Consider the following 24,165-nt stretch of genomic DNA (forward strand, 5'->3'; position numbering starts at 1 on the left):
CATCATAGGATACCAGGTCGATAATATGCACTGTTCCATGGAACAAGAAGAAAAAAACATACCACTCAACCAGTGGTCCATGGACTACACAGACACATCCAACTATATGGCCACATTTCCTAATAATGATGACTCCATAAGGCAATCCGCTACACTTACCCTTCTTGAGATTCTAACTCCCTTTTCTGTGGAATTTCTTGAACTCCGACTTCTCAATGCTCTATAGAGTGAGTGCACCTCCACAAGTACTTTCACTTCTGCCCATATAGCGGTCTAATCTAATCTTGATATTCTTATCCTTTTGTATGTTTGTATGTCATTTTGAAATCTTTTTAACCTTGCTCCACACATACACCTGTACAGTATGAGACCGTTATCCTATAAACCTGTCTGCTGGAAACTGATAAACATATTTTATATTGGAGAGAAAGATAAGATATGATTCATAAAATATTTTTAAAAAAAAGGTTTCCTGCAGAAGCTATCAATGATTTGCTTAATCATTATTAGCCTACTTGACTGTTAAGGGTTTCATTAACACTCCATGTTACATTGTGTTTGAATATGGGTTGATATCATTCAGCAGGTTGTGTTGTAAATGATGTTGGTGTGTGTGGTGTTTTAAAAGAAAATGCTCCTTTGAACTTTGATCACCTGCCCCTCTAATGGTCTCTGCACAGCCCTGCCTCTGACTTTTATGCTTAATCTAAACCAGTAGTTCTCAAACTTTTTCATGTCAATTCAAAAACATATTGCAACATGGTCAGGGATCACATGCAATACCTTCAGGGACCACAAGTGGTCCACGGACCACCTGTTGAAAACCCCTGCTCTAAAGGGATCTAAAATGTTATGCTTACCTCGACAACAAGAGTTGTCCCTATCTACTTCAATGGATTACTTTGTTTGGGCTGTTTGCTGGATTCTTTTTTTTAAACGAGGCAATATTGGGCACACACACACGCACGCACGCACGCACACACACACACACACACACACACACACACACACACACACACACACACACACACACACACACACACACACACACACACACACACACACACACGCACCCCACCCCCCACCACCCCCCTCCTGGCTGCACTGACACAGACTGAGTGGTTGTTTTTTTCTGTGTGCGACAGATTTCAGCAGGGATTTTTTTCATCGTTCGGCCGTGTGCTCGTGGGCGCACGGGCGCAAGCTACAGGGAACATTGGATAGGGTTCCTTCTTTGACGAATACAACATGTGGCCAATTGCATTTTAGGGGGAAAAAACAACAACCAGCGAACCTAAAAGTAACTTGTACTTTTCAGCCTTCCTTGAAATTTACTCGAGTAAAAGTAAAATATTTGTCTTGAAAATGTACTCGAGTAAGAGTAATAACTAATAAGTATCAAAGAAATCTAATACTCAAGTAAAGTACAGATCCTCAGCATATGTACTTAAGTACAGTACTCAAGTAAATTTACTCCGTTACTGTCCACCTCTGATTAATAATAATACAAAAAATAACTGTCCACAGCTGGACAAACTGCAATAATATTATAGCCTAATAATAAAATACCTATACCATATAGAAGAATTGAGGTACTTTTACTTTTTTTTGTTGGTCCTGGAGTATATCCAATTTTCAATACTTTTACTTCTACTCCACTACATATAGACAATTATTGTAGGATACTTTTACTCCACTACAATTATTTGAGACTTACTACAGTTACTTTGTAGATTTTGATTATTATTACAAAACCACACATACAGTATATATACTTTGGCAATTTGAAAATAGCAGATTTGCGACGCGTTGTGAGCTTGTAGATCTGCTATTTTCAAATATTTGTTATACATTTTACACATTTGAAAACTTGTGAAATTGGACATCCTGCATAATGACTAGCCTACTGTGGTATCTGAACAGTGTGCAATTTAAAACATATTAAGAAATGATACTAAAGTAAACACCATATATAAAGTAAGAGAATCATGAATGTGTTGTAGACAGACTGTCTGCACCTTTGGGCCATTCAGTGACCTGTTGTTTAGGAGACAGCCTAGCCTGGCTAAGTGAGAAGGGCGATTTACATCTTCTATTGTTAAACTGAGAGACTTCACTCCCTTCCTCCAGTCACTTGCAAATCGTGTCAACGAATGATCAAAGAAGTTGGTCAACAGCTGGTGGGGGGATTCTCTGCCACCCACCCACCTGTTATTGTAATGTCACCTACCTACAGTGTATAAGAGAGTGTCTGTAAAATGATTAGACTAGTACTGGCCCACACGACGTAAGGCTGTGTGGAGTCAGGGCTCTGCCCTGGCTCTCTGGTTCTCTGTTATGCTGTTTGCTGTTTGATGCTGAATAAACACACTGGAGATTCTAGAACCTGGAAACCCTGACGTCTGTCTGTCTCTGTCTCTTCTCCTTTTCTTCTTTATTACCACCAACGGGCCTGATAACACGCGGTCTAATGCCTCATCAGATACGACATTTGGCGAACCAGCGGCTATTGTTGCTTTCCTTACCGAAGGCGCTTTAGAGAAGAACCTGTGTATTTTGAGGTGGCCGCAGGAGCGGACCTGGAGGAGGATCGGACCCGTGGAGGTCTTCCTACGGCGAGGAGGACCGCCGCGGAGCAAGCCGTGGAGACGTCGGCGACCTACGATGAATGCCTCGCGACGGCGACGTTGTGATGACTGCGCGGCCGCTCATGACCAGATTTCAGGTGGCTACTCAACTAACTACTCTTCTCTGCGGTGCGCCTGGCTGGGTGGACGGCGGTGCGAAGAACTTGCTGGTCGAAGTTCTCCGTGGGGGGATGAGTTGGTGAGGAGCGGCTATCTTTTTGGCTGGAACAATGATATCACCTGGAACTGCGCTCGGCTATTCTGCTTGGCGTGCGTGGACATTGAGCTAGAGGCGACAACAGCAGCATTTTCGGATGGAACACTGAACATTCGGGACAAGGGTTGTATTTTAGTGATAAAGTGATTTAAAACACGGAGCGTTATTTTTGTTGCCGTGCGTAAAAGTGTGATGTGAGGATTTAGTTGTTACACTCTCTGGTCGCTTGTATTTAATGTGAGTTTACTTTTTGTTTTATTATTACATTGAAGAAACACTTTCTTCTGTTCTCAATGTAGGCATCTCCGTTGAGTTATCATGTGTAGTTAATAGGAGTACTCGAAAGGTTCTATCTTTGGTTACAAGGTTGGTGCTCGGCGTGGGGGGACAAAAGGTAGGGAGAAGTGCATCTTTAGTGTGATTTATATTTCAATTGTATTCTGTCAACATTCAAAGTTTGTTTGCTGTGTAATATTTTATCCTAGGGTTTAAAGAAAACAGAGAGGCCTGCGCACTGATTAGGGAATGAGAATGCATTTTGACTGGTGTTTTTATTTTTGAGACATGGGTATGATGAAATGAAGAAGTGGTATAAAGAGAAAGTTCAGCACCGTATTGATGTATTTTCTGTGAATAAGGTTTTCTGAGTTGTTTTATTTTTAAGCTTGTTTTATTTTTAAATAGTTTCAGTCTTTGCCTTCGGTGTCAGTCGAAAGTCATGTGATCCATGACGCACGCGTCCAATGTTAGCCGATCCGTTACTAAATATTGATATTCTTGCTTGATTTCGTGAAACAGTTTGTTTATTTTTATTTTGAAATTTAAGGTAAATCACTGTATGACCATTATGTAATTTTGATGCTTGTATCTAAGTTGTTTTGTCTGATGTGATGTTTGATGTTAATTCTTCCTAAATGTCCTTTGTTTAAGTTTCAGCCATTGATTGGTCTTGGGGGGTGTAGCAGGATGTTGTTTTTTGATGTTTTCTCTTGCAAACTGTTCTATTTAATATACCTGGTTGCGGAAGAAGTTAAATTCTTCCGTGGGGGGAATAGTTGTGTGGTATCTGAACAGTGTGCAATTTAAAACATATTAAGAAATGATACTAAAGTAAACACCATATATAAAGTAAGAGAATCATGAATGTGTTGTAGACAGACTGTCTGCACCTTTGGGCCATTCAGTGACCTGTTGTTTAGGAGACAGCCTAGCCTGGCTAAGTGAGAAGGGCGATTTACATCTTCTATTGTTAAACTGAGAGACTTCACTCCCTTCCTCCAGTCACTTGCAAATCGTGTCAACGAATGATCAAAGAAGTTGGTCAACAGCTGGTGGGGGGATTCTCTGCCACCCACCCACCTGTTATTGTAATGTCACCTACCTACAGTGTATAAGAGAGTGTCTGTAAAATGATTAGACTAGTACTGGCCCACACGACGTAAGGCTGTGTGGAGTCAGGGCTCTGCCCTGGCTCTCTGGTTCTCTGTTATGCTGTTTGCTGTTTGATGCTGAATAAACACACTGGAGATTCTAGAACCTGGAAACCCTGACGTCTGTCTGTCTCTGTCTCTTCTCCTTTTCTTCTTTATTACCACCAACGGGCCTGATAACACGCGGTCTAATGCCTCATCAGATACGACACTACTTTTACTTTTGGTACTTTAAATACATTTTGATACCAATACTTTTCTACTTTTACTCAAGTACATTTTGAATTCCTTACTTTTACTTGTAACAGAGTATTTTTACATTGCAGAATTGATACTTTTGTTTAAGTAAAAATGTGAGTACTTTTTCCACCACTGGTAGGCTATTCAGTGCATGCAGTGAGTGACTGTTAGTGCACAGTAAGTGCACACAGGAGGAGGGAGTCGAGGGACACAGCATCCTGTATCTTCATTTCAATAAGGGCAGAGCCAAAACCTGCAGAACATGTTTAGCACAGCCACAGAGATCACGACTTGTTTATTAGAGGCAATTAGCATGTCTGGCTGGGGCCGCTTGACAATGCGAACGGTGGGGTGGGCGGAGGCTGCGGAGCTACTGCTATAGCGCCTGTAGAGAAAAAAAAATACGATTTTCCCCCCAATTTTTCTTCTTCTTTTTTTTCATATATATAAAAAAATAAGTCGATAGTCGATAGCTCCGGCATCTATGAAGGGACATGTATGCCAAATTGTATGCTTTTATGAGATTCTTTAGTTGTCTTTTGAGTCAATCGACAACACTGTAGGCGGTCATTTTCAATTTTGTCAATGACTCACTTCCTGTTTAACATTTTTTTGGGCACCCCTTCTGGGATGTCTTGGGATGACCCAAGGGACATGTATGCCAAATTGTATGCTTTTATGAGATTCTTTAGTTGTCTTTTGAGTCAATAGATAACACTGTAGGCGGCCATTTTCAATTTTGTCAATAACTCAGTTCCTGCTTTAATAAGATTTTTTTGGGCACCCCTTCTAGGATGTCTTAGGATGACCAAAAGGACATGTGTGCCAAATTGTATGCTTTTATGAGATTGTTTAGTTGTCTTTTGAGTCAATAGACAACACTAGGCGGCCATTTTCAATTTAGTCAATAACTCACTTCCTGTTTCAGATTCCTTTGGGCACCCCTTCTAGGATGTCTTAGGATGACCCAAGGGACATATGTGCCAAATGTTATGCTTTTTGGAGATTCTTTTGGTGTCTTTTGAGTCAACGGTCAACAGTTTAGGTGGCCATTTTGAATTTTGTCCATAACTCACTTCCTATTTAAGATTTTTTTGGGCACCCCTTCTAGGATGTTTTAGGATGACCCAAGGGACATCTGTATCAAATTTCATGCTTTTATCCGCCGCGTAACGATTTGGCCATTTTTGGTGGTTAGTACCCCCTACTATTAGAAGCTGTCTATATGCAGTGTGCCAATCCATAGACACCCCTTCATGAAGACCCCATCAATCACATAACATAACATCGCTGTCGGGCAGAAACCTCCTATCTCCATATTCTAACTTTTTGTGCTTTTTCGTAAAACATAATGCTCAATGATGAAATATTAAATGTTTTATTGCAAAAGCACAATCTGATAACAAAGCTGACATGTACAGTATGCATAGGCAAAGTTAAATGTATGCTATATATGCATGAATTTCAAAATGGGATGAAAATGTATTACAATAATATGTTTATGCAAATATTCTCTCATCTTTCAGCCACACATTTTAAGCCACAGGGTAATTCTGCTCATCTAGTATTTTTAATCTCACGCATTATGTTAATTCAGCCGTTAAAAAAAACACAGCATGAAAATGCTAAATAAATGTCGTCTGAGACGTCAAACATAAACCACTTCATCTGATAGAAATAACTTCTGAGACGTGAACCATAAACCAACTTCTGCTTTCTCACAGTTCTCTGTTTTATCATAAGGATCATCAGTGGTGTAAAGTAACTATGTACATTTACTCAAGTACTGTACTGTACAATTTTGAGGTACTTTTACTTTACTAAAGTATTTCCAATTTTCAATACTTTTACTTCTACTCCACTACATCTCAGAGGTACATTTTGTACTTTTAATCCACTACAATTATTTGAAAACTTTAGTTACTAGTTACTTTGTAGATTTTGATTATTATTGCTCCAGCCCTATATACATTTTGGCCATTTGAAAATAGCCGAAATGTATATAGGGCTGGAGCTAATAATAGCGAAAGTGTAGAGATGCAATAAGGCTTCGAGCCTGATAGGCCTCAAAACCTTAACAAGAAATAACCATGAGCAAAAGGTAATGAAACAAAGAAAAGTTATTTACAGGAATGCTTTCTGGAACATGTACGTTTTAAATAGTGATTTAAATAAAGGGAATCAGTGAGGCGAATTGTCTCAGGTATAGCATTCCAGAGCCTAGGAGCTCGATCACCCTTAGTTACAAGGCGCGAATTACGGCCTTTAGGAGAGCCTTGCCTGAGGACCTCAGGCCACAGGGAGGTTCATAGGGGGGCAAGAGCTCAGAGATGTAACTAGGAGCAAGACCCTTTCGAGCCTTAAACGTAATTAAAATAATTTGATTCTGAAAACAACCGGAAGCCAGTGAAGTGTTGCCAGGACAGGGGTGATATGGTCACGCTTTTTGGTGCTGGTTAGAAGGCAAGCCTGGCAGCAGCGTTTTGCACAAGTTGCAGACGGGAGAGTAATTTCTGAGTTAAACCTGAATAGAGAGCATTACAGTAATAGTCTAAGCGGGATGTGAAGAATGAATGAATGACTTTTTCTAGATCAGCACTGGACAGAAAGGGCTTGATTTTCTAAATGTTTTTCAATTGAAAAAAGCAGGTTTGAACCACTTTTAATTTGGGCATTCAAATTTAGATCCGAGTCAATAAGAAGAAGAGCTAGGTTTTTTAAAAACTGATTTGACATTTATGGACAGGTTGGTCAGATTATCTTTTAGAATTAGAAGTGAAGTTTGGAGGACCGAAGAGGACAATCTCTGTACATAGCAACAGCTACTCCAAAAGGGGTTCCTGGATTTAAAGTTCCAGGTCTAAATGATTGATTTTAAGACCCATCTCAAACAATGTCTCAAAGCAAACAAGAACTGTGATCATTTCTACTCAGCAAAATCCTCTATTTTAACACAGAAGAGTGTATAAATAGAACCAAACAAATAAACAAATAAGCAAATAAAGGTTTGGACCATGATCAAGGAGAAGAGGTTTTTAATTTGGTTTGTGAAGGTTTGCACACATATGTCTGTCAATGTTTACTTGAGTTGGGTGCTAGGAAGTGCTCTGTGTAATATGTTGTATGCCATTTCCAGCCCCTGACAACATCTCGGGAAGAGACCAGACTCCAGCTATGGACAAAAAAGCTTGAGAATGAGCCTATTGACATGGGAATCCCCCCTTCTGAAGGCCTCCCTCCTGGCCCAGAAGCACCATAGGTCCAGTGGAAGACACTCAACCGCCTGAGAACAGGAATGGGGCGATCAAAAGCTGCTATGACCAGACTAGGCTACAAAATTGGCATTGGCTGCCCTCTACCACCCAACCCTGCAGCTTAAAAGATCTTGCAGAGTTCAATAATATTGCAAAGGACTGTGTAAATGAATGGGAAACATATAACCAACATGCTTTGAATACACGAAAAGAAGAAAATGTCGTCTTGCCCATCTGACCATCAACAGGATAACATCAACCTTGCATCAACCTTGATATACTGTATATAAGCATCTATTTATGTTTGTGTGCATGTGCATTCGTGTGTGTGTGTGTGTGTGTGTGTGTGTGTGTGTGTGTGTGTGTGTGTGTGTGTGTGTGTGTGTGTGTGTGTGTGTGTGTGTGTGTGTGTGTGTGTGTGTGTGTGTGTGTGTGTGTGTGTGTGTGTGCATGGTGGTAGTAGCAGTAGTAGTAGTAGACAGGCCTAATAGTGCCAATAGTTCATACCGAAAAACGGATTGCCTGGGGGTGGGGTAAGTAGCTTTTTCTGAGCCGAGAGTGTTCTGCATCTATTTAGATAATATCAAATATCAAAAGCCAACATTATATATACATAAAGTGTGTGGCAGACAGTGTTCCGCATGATCTACTATCCGTATGACAAAGTATCTACAGTTAGATAGATAAAGTGAGTAGTTGAAAAAAGACATATGCGTGACATAGCATATAAAGACTGATATGGCCACCTTGTGGCCACTACGGAGCAGACATAATAACATGGTCCTATATCATCGTTTTTTAAATAGTGAAAATAGCCGATCTACAAGCTCGCCACGGTTGTGAGATTGTAGATCTGCTATTTTCACTACTTTTGTATGAAGTCGGGCATTAATTAAGGAAAGAACATAAAATTTTGAAGATACAAGGTTTCTGTCTGACAGCAATGATATAACAATAGTACTGCTACTTTCTGTACCTTATAACTACATAACTGCTGCTACTTTACTGCCAGTTTCTTGCACCCCATGTCTAACCTCATGTACATACTGGCTGCGTTTTTATGTCATGGGATTGTGTATACTGAAGATATCTTTCTGTTGGTATATTTTTGTCTCCGCCAGGCCGAAAGGCATGGCGAGAGAGTATGTTTTCGCCCCTGTCCGTCCGTCCGTGTGTCCGTCCGTCCGTCCGTGTGTCCGTCCGTGTGTCCTGTCTGTGTGTTAGCAGCTAATCTCTGGCACCGTTGGCCCGGTCGCTCCGAAACTGTGCACACACACTCCCTGGATGCCAATTCAGAACCTCTGCCCCAATTTTTTCACATGGGCCTGTTATAGCGCCACCAGGAGGCCGATTTGTGCAAACCCCTTTTTTTTACATTACTCCTACAGATTTTATCCAAACGTCATGCAAATCGGTACACAGTATCTCTATAGTCATGTGATCAACACAAATCTGTCCGATTCCCCATATTCCATCCTCATTGCCTATGGTTGGCTTCCAAAGTTTGCAGGATTGGTCCGTTTTGAACAAAAAGCCTCAAACTATGCACGCAGCTTGCGATTTCCGTGAATTTTCACACGCACATTCCCACTAGGCCGAGGAAGAAATGCCACCCTTTTCACATTGGCCTGTTATAGCGCCACCAGCAGGTCTAATTTAGCAAAACACATTTTTGGAACAAAATGCCTCAAATCATGAATGCAGTGTCTGATTGCCGTGAAAGACCTAAGAATAAATGGCACCCTTTTCACATTGGCCTATTATAGCGCCACCAGGAGGCCACAATAACGTACCTGACCTGGCGGAGACCTGTGCTCCGAGGAGCACTTTTTCTAGTTTTATTATGTTTTTCTTCTTGCTCTCCCTGTCTTTGACACACCGCCCCCCCTTTTCCCTGAATACTACGAATTTCACCCACTTTTTTACACCTGTAAACATGTGATGTGACAATAAAGTTGTTTCTGATTCTGAGTAGGCTACTTCTTCCAGCAGCAGTATTAAGGATAACATGGGGGGTTAGTTTGCAATTCACAAGGTGCTAATAAATCTAAACACACTGTGAACAGGTTATCAATGACAGCAAACCAGAGCTGGCCTGGCCAATCAGGGCGGCCAATTCCTCCATATAAAATCCTATTAGATCATATGGAAAATATATATATTTATTTCTCTTTTTACGTCAAGAAAAATAAACTTGAGTCTTTGGAAAACGTTTTAATGGCATAATATGTATAAAACACTGTAAACACATACTGTAAGACAACAAAAAAAACAGATATGCATCATATAGGCTAGCTGGCTATATCTCACTGTTATATTATGTATTTGTGTTCTTTAAAGTACCTTTGCCTTTGGTTAAAATTGTATGGTGAGGCATTAATACAGCATATGCCTAGATATACATTGACCACAGTTTCCTGTAATTTAAGTCATTGGTTCTCAACCAGTGGTCTGGAGACCACCAGTGGTCCTTGAGGGGGTTCCAGGTTGTCCCCAGCTAAATGATGGAGAGTTGGTAACCAAATGGACCCTTATAGATCTTTAACTCTTGAGAGTGTAAAATGAAACCAAATGGACCCCTAAGGGTCCATTTGGTTTCATTTTGGTTTTCATTTTACGCTCTCAAGAGTTAAATTATTGTTAAACATCTGCATTAAAGAATTGTTATTTTGATCAACGTTTGCCTGTTATCTCTCCTATGGTACCACATCAATAGAGCATGGAATTGTGGACAATCGTTTCCAACGACAACAAAATATTCTACGTTTTTGGTCTGAGAGGCTATGGACCTTGATGTGAAAAGGGTTGAAAACCACTGATTTAAGTGAACACAGGTAAATGACTTAGCAGACAGAATGCAGTTCTGTGTTGTCAAAATGTGCAATGTTTCCATTTGACCAGGGCATCATTAAGGCATGGATATTCACCTTTTTCTTTAAGCATGTATTGCATGCATGCATACATACATGGCATGCATACATGCATGCATGCAAAATGGTACTTTATATATAAAAAAGAAACAGTGATTTCAAAATGTTTAATGGCATTAAATTAGCTCAAAACATTATTTTAGTCTTTAAAGGATAGTGGTTAACTTTAGTGCTAAAAACCCATTCCCCATACTGTATGTTGTGCAGTTTATGGGATTAGGGTCAACTCGCATACATCAAAATGTAAACTCAAAGTGGTGTTAACATAATAAATCCCCAACAGCTTAAAAAAGTGGATCTACAAACGTTTTTGATGTGCAAACACCTAGGATTAAAGATAAATCCTCCATCTTTTCTGAATCCCCATGTGTGCTCAGGCATATTTAGTTTTAGGCACATTTATACAGTGTAGCTCTAGACAGGTGTGACAGCTGCTCCTTGTGCAGAGTTTAAATCACTATTGTAAGATTATCAGATTAGTCGCATAAACCTGTAGTAACAATCGCACAATGAAGTTGTACAGAAAAGTGTACACATAACATTGCCTTCAAAAGTTGTACACATCTTTAATAATCCTCTGTAATACTGCTGTTTGATGGTTTGATGTGACAAAAATAGGCACCCAAATGTGATAGGTTTGGTTTACTGTGCATTATTATAGATTTTGTCCTGTGTGGCTCTGAGGGTAAAGCAAGGCACGGGTTACAGGTTCCATTCCCTTTGTTTGGGTTGAGAATTTCACCAACACTGCCAATGGTTAAAGGAGAATACCGGACAAATTAAGTGTTGTCTTTGATGTCTCGTTACTCACCTACCGACGTGAAAAGTGGCGTTCTTTTTTTCCATAGATTCCCCTGTCGTCATTTTTTAAACCCCCTCCGTTGTCATAATGGGAGCGCGAAAAACAACTTTGCATCGGTTATAATAGACGAATCTCCCTAACCCACGCGCTCCCATTATGACAACGGAGGGGGTTTAAAAAATGACGACAGGGGAATCTATGGAAAAAAAGAACGCCACTTTTCACGTCGGTAGGTGAGTAACGAGACATCAAAGACAACACTTAATTTGTCCGGTATTCTCCTTTAAGTTTGAGCAACGCTTTGTGAGTTAAGTATAAACCAATCAGGTCAATGGATAGAGAATGGCAATAGTGATGCCATGGTTATTGGTTGGCACAGCTACCCATGCTAAAATCTATGTATGCACTCATTATACTGCAAGACAACTGTTTACTTCATAGCAATAAAGCACTAAAGTTCACGGTGCCTGTTATAACCTTTTATAACCTGGTTATACTTAGAGGCAGGTCCTAGTAGAGCATCCTTGTCCAGAGGTCAAGTGTCTAGAAAAACCAGCCTGCAACCAGAGTGTCACAGGTTTGTGTGTCCTTTTACAACATGCCCAAAGCCTGCCTGCTCAGTCTCTGTATCTCAGTCACTGTGGTCAAAAGCGTTGGCTAAAATGTAAGATACAATATCGTGATGAAGTCAGGAGGAGGGATCAGCATCGGTTTCTGTGAATAAACCAGGGGCAACGGACGGATAGAATGTAAAAAATCCTTCCTTTTTAATGTCACTGGAAATGTCTGGAAGTCAAAGGAAGAATCATTGAATGTGCTTGGGTCTTCCTCTCTCCAAGATGTCTACAGTGCACATTTTCCACCCCTTTTTCCAGACAAACATTCCGCAACAGCAACAGCCCACCGATGAAGGGCTCGTCTGAGGACGACCACGTAGTGGCGTTTGAATGTTTTAGACAGAGCAACACTGTTGACACTGTATGTCCCAACAATGTGAATCTCTATACAGTACACATACCATAACAAATGGTTTACAGCTTGAAAGAAAACATGTTGCTGTAAGTCAACTGAACAATATCCGGTTCTCCATTCCTTGCTGTTCTGACAGCCCCAATCTTCCCCGCAGGTATCTGACAACGTTAATCTCTGTATGTCTTTGTCTCTAAAAGTCCAGATCCAACTCGTCCTCTTCCTTCTCCAAATGTTCCTCGGCCTGTTTGCGGATCTTGTCGGCAGACGGTTTCAGCCGCTTGGTGACCAGCTTGAGGTTGGCCTCGTGGATGATGACCTGCGTCAGGTAGCGCTCTCGTTTGATCTGCTCCTTGACGACCTCGGGTACGTCTGGAATCACGTAGGACAGGACAAACTTTGTCAGGTAGACGATGTGCTGCAAAGGGACAGAGTGGAATAAACAGTTCCATTAGACAGACGGACAGACAGACAGACAGACAGACAGACAGACAGACAGACAGACAGACAGACAGACAGACAGACAGACAGACAGACAGACAGACACAGAGACAGAGACAGAGACAGACAGACAGTGCAATAAAAGTCATTCTCTCATTAATTGTAGCATTTCACTCGTATTAATTAATTCAAAATGTAAGTTATAGATGACAGCATTAACCATTTCTACTACTTCTTTTTTTTTACCTCAGAGACATTGCCTCAGTGGCGTTCGTTACTCACCTCTAAAACAATTATAAAAGCCATTTTGGCGGCGACGACGTGCCAGTAGTAGGTATTGTACTCATATTCTCTGTGGTGTCCTGGTGGATAGCGGAAATCTCGGTACCTGACAGGGGACAACATTGTTTGTTACATGAAAACCAAAGTGAGTCCAGGAACACCAGCTGAAGAAAACAGTGGCTGCTAGAGAAGAGAAGAGAAGAGAAGAGAAGAGAAGAGAAGAGAAGAGAAGAGAAGAGCAGAGCAGAGCAGAGCAGAGCAGAGCAGAGCAGAGCAGAGCAGAGCAGAGCAGAGCAGAGCAGAGCAGAGCAGAGCAGAGCAGAGCAGAGCAGAGCAGAGCAGAGCAGAGCAGAGCAGAGAAGAGAAGAGAAGAGAAGAGAAGAGAAGAGAAGAGAAGAGAAGAGAAGAGAAGAGAAGATACATATCTGGGGAAATTCAGGTGTCATAGCAGCAACAGCAGTAAGTGTGAATCGAAAGGGCTTTTCACACAGTCATTGACTGACTCATCTAGTACAGTAATTCACTTTCAGTGAGAGGTGAGCGGGCCGGTAGGAAGGCATGGGCAAACTGACAGGTTCCATTATACGGACAAGTGGGTGAGACCCCATGAACTTGTCTTGCTTGTCAGGGGCGCCGATTTACGTTTCTGCCGGTGGGCGATCAAAGCAGTTGACTGCCAACTTGTCTCAGGAACCAGTCGTTGCACAATGCGTTCTTCTGATACAAAGACCTATAATCAGTGGGTAGGTCCCTCGCAGACAACACGTCAACCAAGTTTTAACCCTTTAATTAAATAGTAGGCTACCGTTTTTACTGAGAGACAAGATGTGGGCCTTTTGTGACAGGCACAAGCGCCTGTGGCGCTTGTGCTCGTCTCATGCACACGCTTGCCTGCGTCAAGAGCTGAATTGTGGTTACCTTTTTTTTCCTACGCACCGTGCATGGTTAACCTATACCGTTTACTCGCAGAGCATTTGTCTCTCTGCTTGTGTATTTACATGAGCGCAGTGAGACCCCGCCGATCCAAGCAAGAACACAGGCGTTATGTTGCTCACCGTGTAATCTCTCAAGAACAGATTCTGCTCTGTGTTGGAATCTGTCGGGGAGGTTCGTCATAACGTGTACGCACTGCCTACAAGTGGGCGTGCCTTCAGATCAGGAAGCAGGCCGCGCTTTACCCAATCAAATGTAGTGGGCGGGATTCACGTGTCCGTCGATCCTTCTCCACTCGAAACAAACCGAAACTATTTTAAAGTTGTACAATGCAGAATCACAAATAACGATTTTTAGCAACCTCTGCTGGTCACTACCGTCACTGCATACAATTTCCGTAGTCCTCGATTACCCAGAATTCCATTCGTTTTCACCGGAAGCCGGAAGCGTTTCAAAAAGCGATCTTTTAATTGTTTTATACTATCTACGGATCGTTTCTCTTAGCCAGTGGAGCATTAGTTACCATGAGCTGTGCTTTCTTTTTCTGTTCTTTTTCGATCTTCCAATCCTACATTCTCTTAAAATCAGCGTGAGGTTCCTTTTTGTTATTAGCGCGGTAGTTCCTGGCCAAACAGGAAACCGTTGCGGTAGTTCCTGGCCGACGTCATGACGTCGGCCAGGACGTCGGCCACGACGTCATGACGTTGGCCAGGAACGTCATTTTCCCGGGAAAGTCCCCCCCGTCCACGTTCAATAGAAAATATATAAATAAAAGGCTTCCGGGGGTGAAATTCATGGAGTGGGTGTTGTGAAACTTTCGCCACTCACAAAATATATACAATTTAACTTTAGTTTTGTTGAAAACGTTACCTAGTATGCCTTTAACAATAGCGTCCGCGGAGCAGACAAAACCACGGAAAGATATTCACATTTTAACTTACTCTTTCATCATAGAAACAAGTGGGCTTATAACCAAAACGATCCATGTTCTCTGGGAGAAGTGGTGTTAGTGTTCCGTGTAGAAATATTGTTAGTGGGAATGAAAACATAGTCGCACCACCGGAAGTGATGCGCTGAAGGCAGACCAAAACCCCGGTTTCCTTGCGCACGGGTGCTACGTTTTCTTCCTCCCAGAGCCAACTGAGATAGTAACAAACAGCAGAGGTCGTTGTTTTTCCTTTTCAGTTGGCTCTGGGTTCCCAGATTGCTCCCCGTGTGAAAAGCGTCTCAACCTAACAGAGTTTGAATGAGACAGAATTCTGCCCCGTACCTGCAGGTGGTGCTGTTGTTGAACCAGGAGGGCGGTGGGTTGATGGGTTTGCTCCGATTTTTGAAGTCTTCTATGTTGAACACAGACAGGGTGTTATTGATGTATCCCGCCATGGTGTGGTCGCTGTGGTCTCCGTACGGGTAGACGGAGAAAGACCAGTAGTACACCAGGCGAGGGATCATGTCTGACGTGAAGGCGATGATCATTGCCTGAGTGAGAGGGAGACAGAAAACAGGAGCCTACTGTAAACTTTAAATGCTCAGAGTGGAACACCAAATCATAACAATGAAACCTACTGCATTATCGCAATACGCTGTTTCTCCATTGTTCTCCTTGACAAGGAAGTCATTCTGAAAATCGTTCTGTCCAGTAAATGAACGACCTGTGCGACCATTTATTTACAAATGTTGGTTCATTAAACACTAACTGGACCTAATGAAAAATGCAACAATGTACAGTAAGAAGTAAGAACTTGCTTTTGAATAGGACCAAATTGTGGTAAACTAAAGGTGTGAAAGGGGCCTTGGATAAAGCCAAGAGAAAGGCGTGCTGGACCAAATGACTAAAATCAGAATTTTAATCCCCACTAGTGCCAAGACTCACATTTGTTGCCACAGCCAATATGGCGACACCCTGCAAGATGGGCTGCCAGGCTCCAATGTCTTGGGCCTTCTCTGGCACCATGCGGCGGAACTGCGTGGTGATCTTCCAGGCGTCGACCCGGATCTCAAACAGGTTGTTGACCAGGGCCAGGACCGGAGCCAAGGGGAAGGAGGCCACGAACAGAGTCACAAAGCCAAACTGGATCACTAGGAGAGGACGAGATGTGATGTGATGAGTCTGCTGCCTCTATCTAATGGAACTTTTCCCCTGCATGGTACCAGCATAACTTAACACAGACTCTACTCGCTCTTGGTACCAGGTGCTTCATTTTCCATTGCAGATAATCCAACCCTCTGCGTAGGAGAGTGCTGGAAACAACACTTTTCACATATACAGACGAACAAAAAACTGTTTCTGATCACATTTAGGCAAGACGTAGGCCATGCATTTGCTCAATATTGATTCATTTTCACATTTCCAACACCTAGTTTAAAAGTTTGTTAACAATATTCGGGAGCTTCCATGCAGTACTGTCGTCGTGCCACACTGACACTAGTGATGAATCTCTGTGACAAATCAGTGGTCTGCAGTGTTTCCACGTCACCTTTTGGTATCATCTCAGAACCAGGCACTACTTTGGACTGATGGAAAGCCGAAAAGGCACGCGCGCGCGCGCACACGCACACACACACACACACACACACAACACACACACACACACACACACACACACACACACACACACACACACAACCGTACCCATCTCCAGGTATTCATAGAACAGTCCCAGTTTTCCCATTGGTTGTAGCCGGTAGTCTTGTTCCCAGCGTGGAATGACCTTCTCTGAACCCACACGGGTACAATACCGAAATATCAAGTTCTTCACCCACCTACAGAAGAAGGTGACAGAAAGGAAAATGCACAGAATAGTGTGTAAGTTCTGGAGATAGTAGGCACAAGGCAATAATTACTTTAACAATTTGTGTAAAGGAAAGGTATTGATTAAGGTTTCTCCCTCCAGGCTACAGTGTTGGTTAATGACAACACAAAGCACAATACTTCATGTACTGTACATCGGTAATTAATCTCATGGCCAAAAGCAGCCTGTGATTGTGCTTGTAGTTACAATACGTACGGTAGCAGGACCTCCTGGATGTTGTTCCAGATGGCCTTCCCACCCATGATGACAGTCAGCTGTGTGGTCAACTCAGTCAGACAGCCCCCAGGGTCACACTGAAACACCAAGATACACAGTAACCGTTACAGTCAATAATACTTTATATGCTTAGATATCGTTATTTCTTAAGGCCACAGCTGGAGCGTGGCGAATAAATACGACAAAATTGCATCCACAAATATTCCTCATCAAACTACTAATTTGGTGATTAGATAAATTGTGTTTGTGGGATAAGTTATCATGGCACAAACAGTGGTTTAAATTAATGTGAATTAATTGTAAGGACCTTTAGAATGAAAGTAAGAAAGCTCTATCTCAGGGTGTACTGCTGCGTCTGTCCACCAGAAGGCGTTAAACCATAAGGTTACAGGGTTTAATTCATAGACATGCTTAGTCATTCATCAGGAGCCTCACAAAGTTCAGTAGAGTGCAAATCTCCAATTAAGAGGCATGCTCTAATAATAATAGTGATGTATGCAGTCTAATTAAGACCTAGAGCTATGAAACTGTAGTGTCGCATGTGATTATCAGCTGTACAACCCCTAACAGTACGTTTTAACAGCGGGCGACTCTCGGGCGATCGCCGGCGACATCGTCCAAAAGATAAAGAAAATCCATCTTTCATCGCCCCCCCCGCCCACTTCGCCCTATCGCCAGTAGTCGCCGGCTCTCATAGACATATAATGCACTTCCGGAAAATACTATCCTGATCGCCCGCTGATCGCCCGCTGTTAAAACGTACTGTAAGCGTCTTCAACTTCCACCCTCTCTCTATCACATACAAATATTCACTGGCTCCATCTGTCTGTCAGATTGCTCTCATTCAAATTCCTGATTGAAGGAAGTCTGATTGCTTGTATCACCAGGAAAATCTAAGTTTGTGATATTTTAAATGTAAGTGGTTCTCAAACTTTATCATGTCAAGGACCCCCAGAATTATATGTATTTGGCCACGGACCCCCATCTGAAAAAAAATTGTTAGGGACCCCCAGAAGCAAAGATTTGAGTCAAAAATGTTCCCTTTAAAAATATATATATTCATAGATTTGCACAAAATGTTCAAGTTTCTTCAAAAATAGCAGATCTACAAGCTCATAGCCACGCTATTTTTGAATAGCCAAACTACAAAATAATGATTATAGCTAAAAATCGAAAATGACACAGATGTATTCCCGGATTGATTGTGTTAGACGTGGGGGTGTGTTATGACATTGACAAGAACATGACTAATGGACAGAATGAAATGGACAGAATAAACAAAAACTGTACCTCTTCATTTCGGTACTTTCCCAGGAGATAAACAGGGTCTCCTGGGTAGCCAACCGCCTTCCCCTTGAAGAAGGCGATGTAGAAACAGGAGGAGTAGTAGTTCACAAACTGAAACAGGAACATCTTCAGGGTCAGACTGTTCTCGTACTCTGTCTTGGTCCGGGGGAGCTCTGTTATCAGGGGGTCAGATCAGTGAAACAGGGTGTGAGATTTACCTCTTTGGCTGGTTTCACTTAACATTAATCAGTTGGTGTCTTGTATGCAGTGGTGTAAAGTAACTAAGTACATTTACTTAAGGACTGTACTTAAGTACAATGTTGAGGTATTTGTACTTTACTTGAGTATTTCCAATTTCCAATACTTTTACTTCTACTCCACTAAATCTCAGAAGCAAATATTGTACTTTTACTCCACTACAATTATTTGAAAACTTTAGTTACTAGTTACTTTGCAGATATAAATTATTACATTATAAAAGCACTTTAGCCCTATATATTAAGCACTTTAGCCCTATTTAATACATAGGCTATTTGAAAATAGCCAATCTACAAGCTCACAACGCGTCGCGGTGCGACGCGTTGTGAGCTTGTAGATCTGCAACTTTCAAACATTTTAGTACTTTTACTTTTGGTACTTTAAGTACATTTTGATACCAATACTTTTGTACTTTTACTCAAGTAAATTTTGAATTTGGGACTTTTACTTGTAACAGAGTACTTCTATATTGCAGTATTGATACTTTTACTTAAGTAAAAAAATTGAGTACTTTTTCCACCACTGCTTGTATGTATGTTGTTTATTGTGGGTATCGTCTATGTTTTATGTTGTGCTGCAAACCAATGTTCCTCAATGATTCTTTGAACTTGAATCCTTGAATCTACAGTTTTGTAGCTTAAATATACTTTCTGGTAACTTACAGTATATCCACATACTTAGATATCACCGTCACAGTATAATTCAACTGCAGTTTGTCCCAAACTTAATTTTTTTTCATATACTGTAGAAGTAACTGTTTGAAATCTACATCCTCCCATTCACATCCATCCAACCTCTCAAGACAGCTGAAATTATGCAAGACACGTAACTTATAGATTTGGGGAAATGTGCAAAATTAATCAGGGTCCAGTTTTATTACTTATTTACTAATTTTTCAGGAGGGGAGTTAAAGGGACACTTCACCCAAAAAAAACTTTGTTTCAATGGATTAGTCACCCCATGGAGACTTGAATTCATGGATATATATATATTTTTTTGTGACAATAATTTGATGACCGGCAGCGGTTCCGGTAGGAGACACAACGAGTCCTACCGGAACCGCTGCCTACCGGTCCGCTGGTCATCAAATTATTGTCTTAGGAATGAGACAAAAACTAAAAAATATCCATGAATTCAAGTCTCCATGGGGTGACTAATCCATTGAAACAAAGTTTTTTTTTGGGTGAAGTGTCCCTTTTAAGAAAAGCGCTGCCTCACCAAAGTCAGTGATCCAGATGGCCACCTTCTCGTACAGGATGTTGAGGGTCATGATGACCACGAAGCTGATGATGGAGGCAGTGACGGAGGTGGCCATCTGAGGCGTCACGTATTCCTTCAGCGGCTCCAACTCCTTCAGGTCCTGGCGCCTAAGTCTCGCCGAGAAGGCGAAGAACACGGCCAGGCGGTACACGATGATGGCCACTACGGACGCCAGGATCAACAGAACCTGGGGGGGGGGGGGGGGGGGAGCAAGAGAGAAGAGGAAGTGATGTGGGGCTGTTGTAACACCAGAGAGAACACCACGTATCCCACCTGGGAAACCAAAAAAGCCAAGAGGGAATCCTCACTTGGCCAGGTCTCCCCTATATATATTTATACGTATACGAATAATATATTAAATCTTTTTTTAAAGTATAATATTATATGTAAAATATAATAATAAATCCACCGTAGACAGTTAAAAGCTGCACATGTTAAAGGTGGGGTAAGTGATTTTCTTCAGTAACATGAGGTAAATGGTAAATGGTGCATTTATATAGCGCTTTTATCCAAAGCGCTTTACATTGATTGTGCCATTAACCCATTCACACACACATTCACACACCGATGGCGGAGGAAACCATGCAAGGCACCAACCTGCTCATCGGGAGCAATTAGGGGTTCAGAGTCTTGCTCAAGGACACTTCGACACTAACTCTAGGGGAGCGCCCCAGCCCGGGATCGAACTGGGAACCTTGCGGTTTTCCAGTTCACTCTACCCGGCCACTCTACCCGGTCACTCTACCCCTGAGCCACTGCCACCCTGGAGGTCTCTCCAGCTCTTTGAAAATGCATTTTATCCAATCAGTACAGAGAACTCAGTCAGGATACAGATTAAACAAGTGAAACTGGAAGTGATGACACAAAGAAATGAGCAGACAACATTGAAACTGGAACACTATAAAAATTAGGCTGATAAATTAGTCCATGAGCCAGACAAGATTTCATTATCGAAAGAGTGGGCAAAACCAAACCTATATTAAATTGTTCATAGGGTCAATACGAGTAAATAAATATATGATAACCTCTCCACAGGAGCAGCTTTTTCATGGTTATCACACATTTTGTCATTTTCCCCATACGTACATGACAGGTGAAAAAATGACAAAATTTAAAAAAGAGTTATCATAATGAAACTTCCTGAGTTGATTACTTACATGAAGACAATGATTTATCGTATTACAAGTTTTCTGAAATTGTATATTTAAATATGCAAATTAGGCATTTAGTCCATGAGCCAGAGCCCCAAAATTGAGCCAGACATTGAATATTCCCTCGTTAAAAACCTTTGACTCCAACATCTTAACAAAATGAAATAAGTATGTTGACTCTGGCTTTGTCCAATGTTCCAATGTTGATTCTGGAAAGTTATGCAAATTTGGGCATCTTTTCCTAATGCCTAATTTGCATATTTAAATATACAATTTCAGAAAACTTGTAATACGATAAATCATTGTCTTCATGTAAGTAATCAACTCAGGAAGTTTCATTATGATAACTCTTTTAAATTTTGTCATTTTTTCACCTGTCATGTACGTATGGGGAAAATTACAAAATGTGTGATAACCATGAAAAAGCTGGTCCTGTGGAGAGGTTATCATATATTTATTTACTCGTATTGACCCTATGAACAATTTAATATAGGTTTGGTTTTGCCCACTCTTTCGATAATCATTGCTCAATTTTGGGGCTCTGGCTCATGGACTAAATGGGTACTCTCTCCCGGTTGGCTGAAAGTTTGTCACCTACCTGAAAATTCATTTTCTGTTTATTAAAGAGCTGGAGAGATCTCTGTTACTGAACAAACACTCTATAGCAATGATTACTATCAGAATATAGTGCTTTAGCCTTTTAACAAAAACTTTACAACCAAAAAATATCACTTACCCTATACATTTAAAGTTTGAAGGGAGTTTCAAGTTCAAAGTATGTAGAATTAGTCAGATACACAAAACATGGGCATAATAAAAAATAAAAAAAAGAATAATAAAAAAGATAATGTGTGTGTGTGTGTGCTCGCTTCCAAGCGATGTGAATATAAATAGGAGTAGCATATCAACATCTTACCCAGAACAGGACGGTCGATATTCCTAGGGAAATCCGAATGCATTTTCCACAGGCTGTATAAGGCACTTTTTCTCTAACCTGAAACATCACAATAAAATTACATTAAAGTTTCTCTGCTTTGATAACATTGCCTTAAATTCATATGTTTGTGTCAACACACTGGCAGTGTAAGGGTCCAGAAGCAGAAGATTTTACTTAACCCTTGACATGAAGATCAATCTATTATCTATTGTTTCTTATAGTCTAAAACATCCTTTACGCAATGGAATATGATGTTAGCCATTAATTACAGTGAGGAAACAGGAACAGAGATACAGAATTCTGGCAGGACATCAAGTAAATTAATCACAGAATGCCCTGGAAGAGAGGAGAGTTTAAACCCACTCCCTTCAGGTTGCAGGGCCAGGCTAACCTGATACACAGACATTTTCACAATTGTTCCCATGGGCCGCAAATCATCATCAAAATCGTCATTTTCGGCTAACGTTTTGTGTCACTTAAAGTATGTTGAATATTTTGTATACTGTATATGTACTGTATTGTGTTTTATGTCTTTTTTACGCCCTGCTGCAACCACACTGCGGCAAACACCTTAACGCTGTTATCATGTGTCATTTATTTTGATCATGTGACCTACCCGTGTGGTGGGGTTGACCCTCTCGTGGAGACACTTGGCCTCATATTCTGGACGAGGTTGTTCTTCCTGAGCCAGGAACTCAACTGTGTCCCACTCATATTCTATCTCCGCCTGGTAACGCTTCCAGAACTCCAGGAACAACGTCACTGTAGCAAGGAAAAAGAAAGACGAGGTTAATGAGAGGTCTATGAGACAAAGCCATTTTGGGAAGAGCGACCTGGGAGGAAGAAATACATCAAATCTGTATACTTCAGTGACTATTAGTATGTGGGTTTGTATCAAGAGTGGTGAGTTGTACTGCTACTGTGTTTTGTGAGGCCAAATCAGTTTTAAACCGATAGTTCTAATTGTGTGTCAGATATAGGCATAAATGTATACATCCACAGTCAGAAAAGGAGGGAAAATCGTAAACCATGCTGCTGAAACCATGAGTCATAGCTGTTATGCAGTCATAAGACTTGAGAGCATTTCTTTATGCAGATTTTTCCAATTAGCTGATTCAGCGGTTATAATGGATCAGCAGATCTGTGTCATCATATAGACACGGAAACCTTTTGAAATGATGAAAGCTTGGAAATGTTTAGTTAATTGAGCGTCTCACCCCAGATTGACATGAAAACAGCAAACACCAGGGTCCCGTAGTTATCAAATATACAAAGTTTCTGGAAGAAAACAAAACAAAACAAGAAACAACCGTATTTACACCCATCGTTATAATTCAGCTGTCCCTAAAGGCAATGGACTTCAAAACAAATCCATTCAAAGCAGCAGTACTGGAAACCATAACCATGCATAAAAGAACTCCAACTGCATGGTTTTAGACCTAAACGATACAGTCACTACATACACTTTAAAGGTATTTCATTGGAAGCAACTGAAGTCCTTAATGAACAAAATGATCACACTGGATGCATAGTGTAGTATGCATAGTAACAGTGTTACAATATTATGATACAAAGTGTAGGTGTAATTTGGCCAAGTGATTTTCTAAATCAATTCTTTAAGCAAACATCTTGAAATGTACCACCAAATGTACCGCGAAGAGTAGGACGGAGGCTACACATCCTACCGGTGGGGGCTCCTCACTGGCAGGTGAGGTCAGTAAGATACTGACAACACACAAATGTTTATGTGGGGAGGAATTAACTGGCATAACAACTAAATTGGGGAGAAAAAGGGGTAAAAAGGAAAACAAATTTAAAGTAGTAAGGAGTGCTCCACTCACTTTAGAGGCTTCACACGTGCTGTTTAACCTCCAGTAGTCACACTCTCTGTCACACTGTGGGCACATCACTATAGTCCCGCCTATCTCTGGATCACACACCTCTTTACTGTCCAATGAGAGAGGAGAACGGGTTACACGCTGTCCAGTAACAAGAGAGAGGTTAACCAATGAACAGAATGAAATAAAGCAGTCAGTGGTAGTGAGACCAGAAGTCAAAGTCAAACTACTTCACTGCAATCACAGGACAGATACAAATGCAACATAGGGAACATCTGTC

At 41.2% G+C, this 24,165-nt stretch overlaps 1 protein-coding gene across 1 annotated transcript in view; it reads right to left on the reverse strand.

Moving 5' to 3' along the window:
* Positions 1–10,791: 10,791 nt before the first annotated feature.
* ano6 (anoctamin 6) overlaps positions 10,792–24,165 on the reverse strand; it is a 40,730-nt gene continuing 27,356 nt past the window's right edge. The window contains exons 9-20 of the mRNA XM_080421710.1: positions 23,889–23,994; positions 23,265–23,325; positions 22,664–22,809; positions 22,027–22,104; positions 19,918–20,146; positions 18,445–18,614; positions 17,134–17,231; positions 16,758–16,888; positions 15,999–16,204; positions 15,396–15,604; positions 13,193–13,298; positions 10,792–12,887 (exon numbers count right to left, since the gene is read on the reverse strand). Coding sequence (XP_080277836.1) covers positions 12,663–12,887; positions 13,193–13,298; positions 15,396–15,604; positions 15,999–16,204; positions 16,758–16,888; positions 17,134–17,231; positions 18,445–18,614; positions 19,918–20,146; positions 22,027–22,104; positions 22,664–22,809; positions 23,265–23,325; positions 23,889–23,994 — 1,765 coding nt within the window. The 3' untranslated portion in view covers positions 10,792–12,662. The remainder of the gene's footprint in view (positions 12,888–13,192; positions 13,299–15,395; positions 15,605–15,998; positions 16,205–16,757; positions 16,889–17,133; positions 17,232–18,444; positions 18,615–19,917; positions 20,147–22,026; positions 22,105–22,663; positions 22,810–23,264; positions 23,326–23,888; positions 23,995–24,165) is intronic.

Source organism: Gymnoscopelus braueri (assembly GCF_963280865.1).
Source record: "Gymnoscopelus braueri genome assembly, chromosome: 23".
NCBI classification, from domain to species: Eukaryota; Metazoa; Chordata; class Actinopteri; order Myctophiformes; family Myctophidae; genus Gymnoscopelus; species Gymnoscopelus braueri.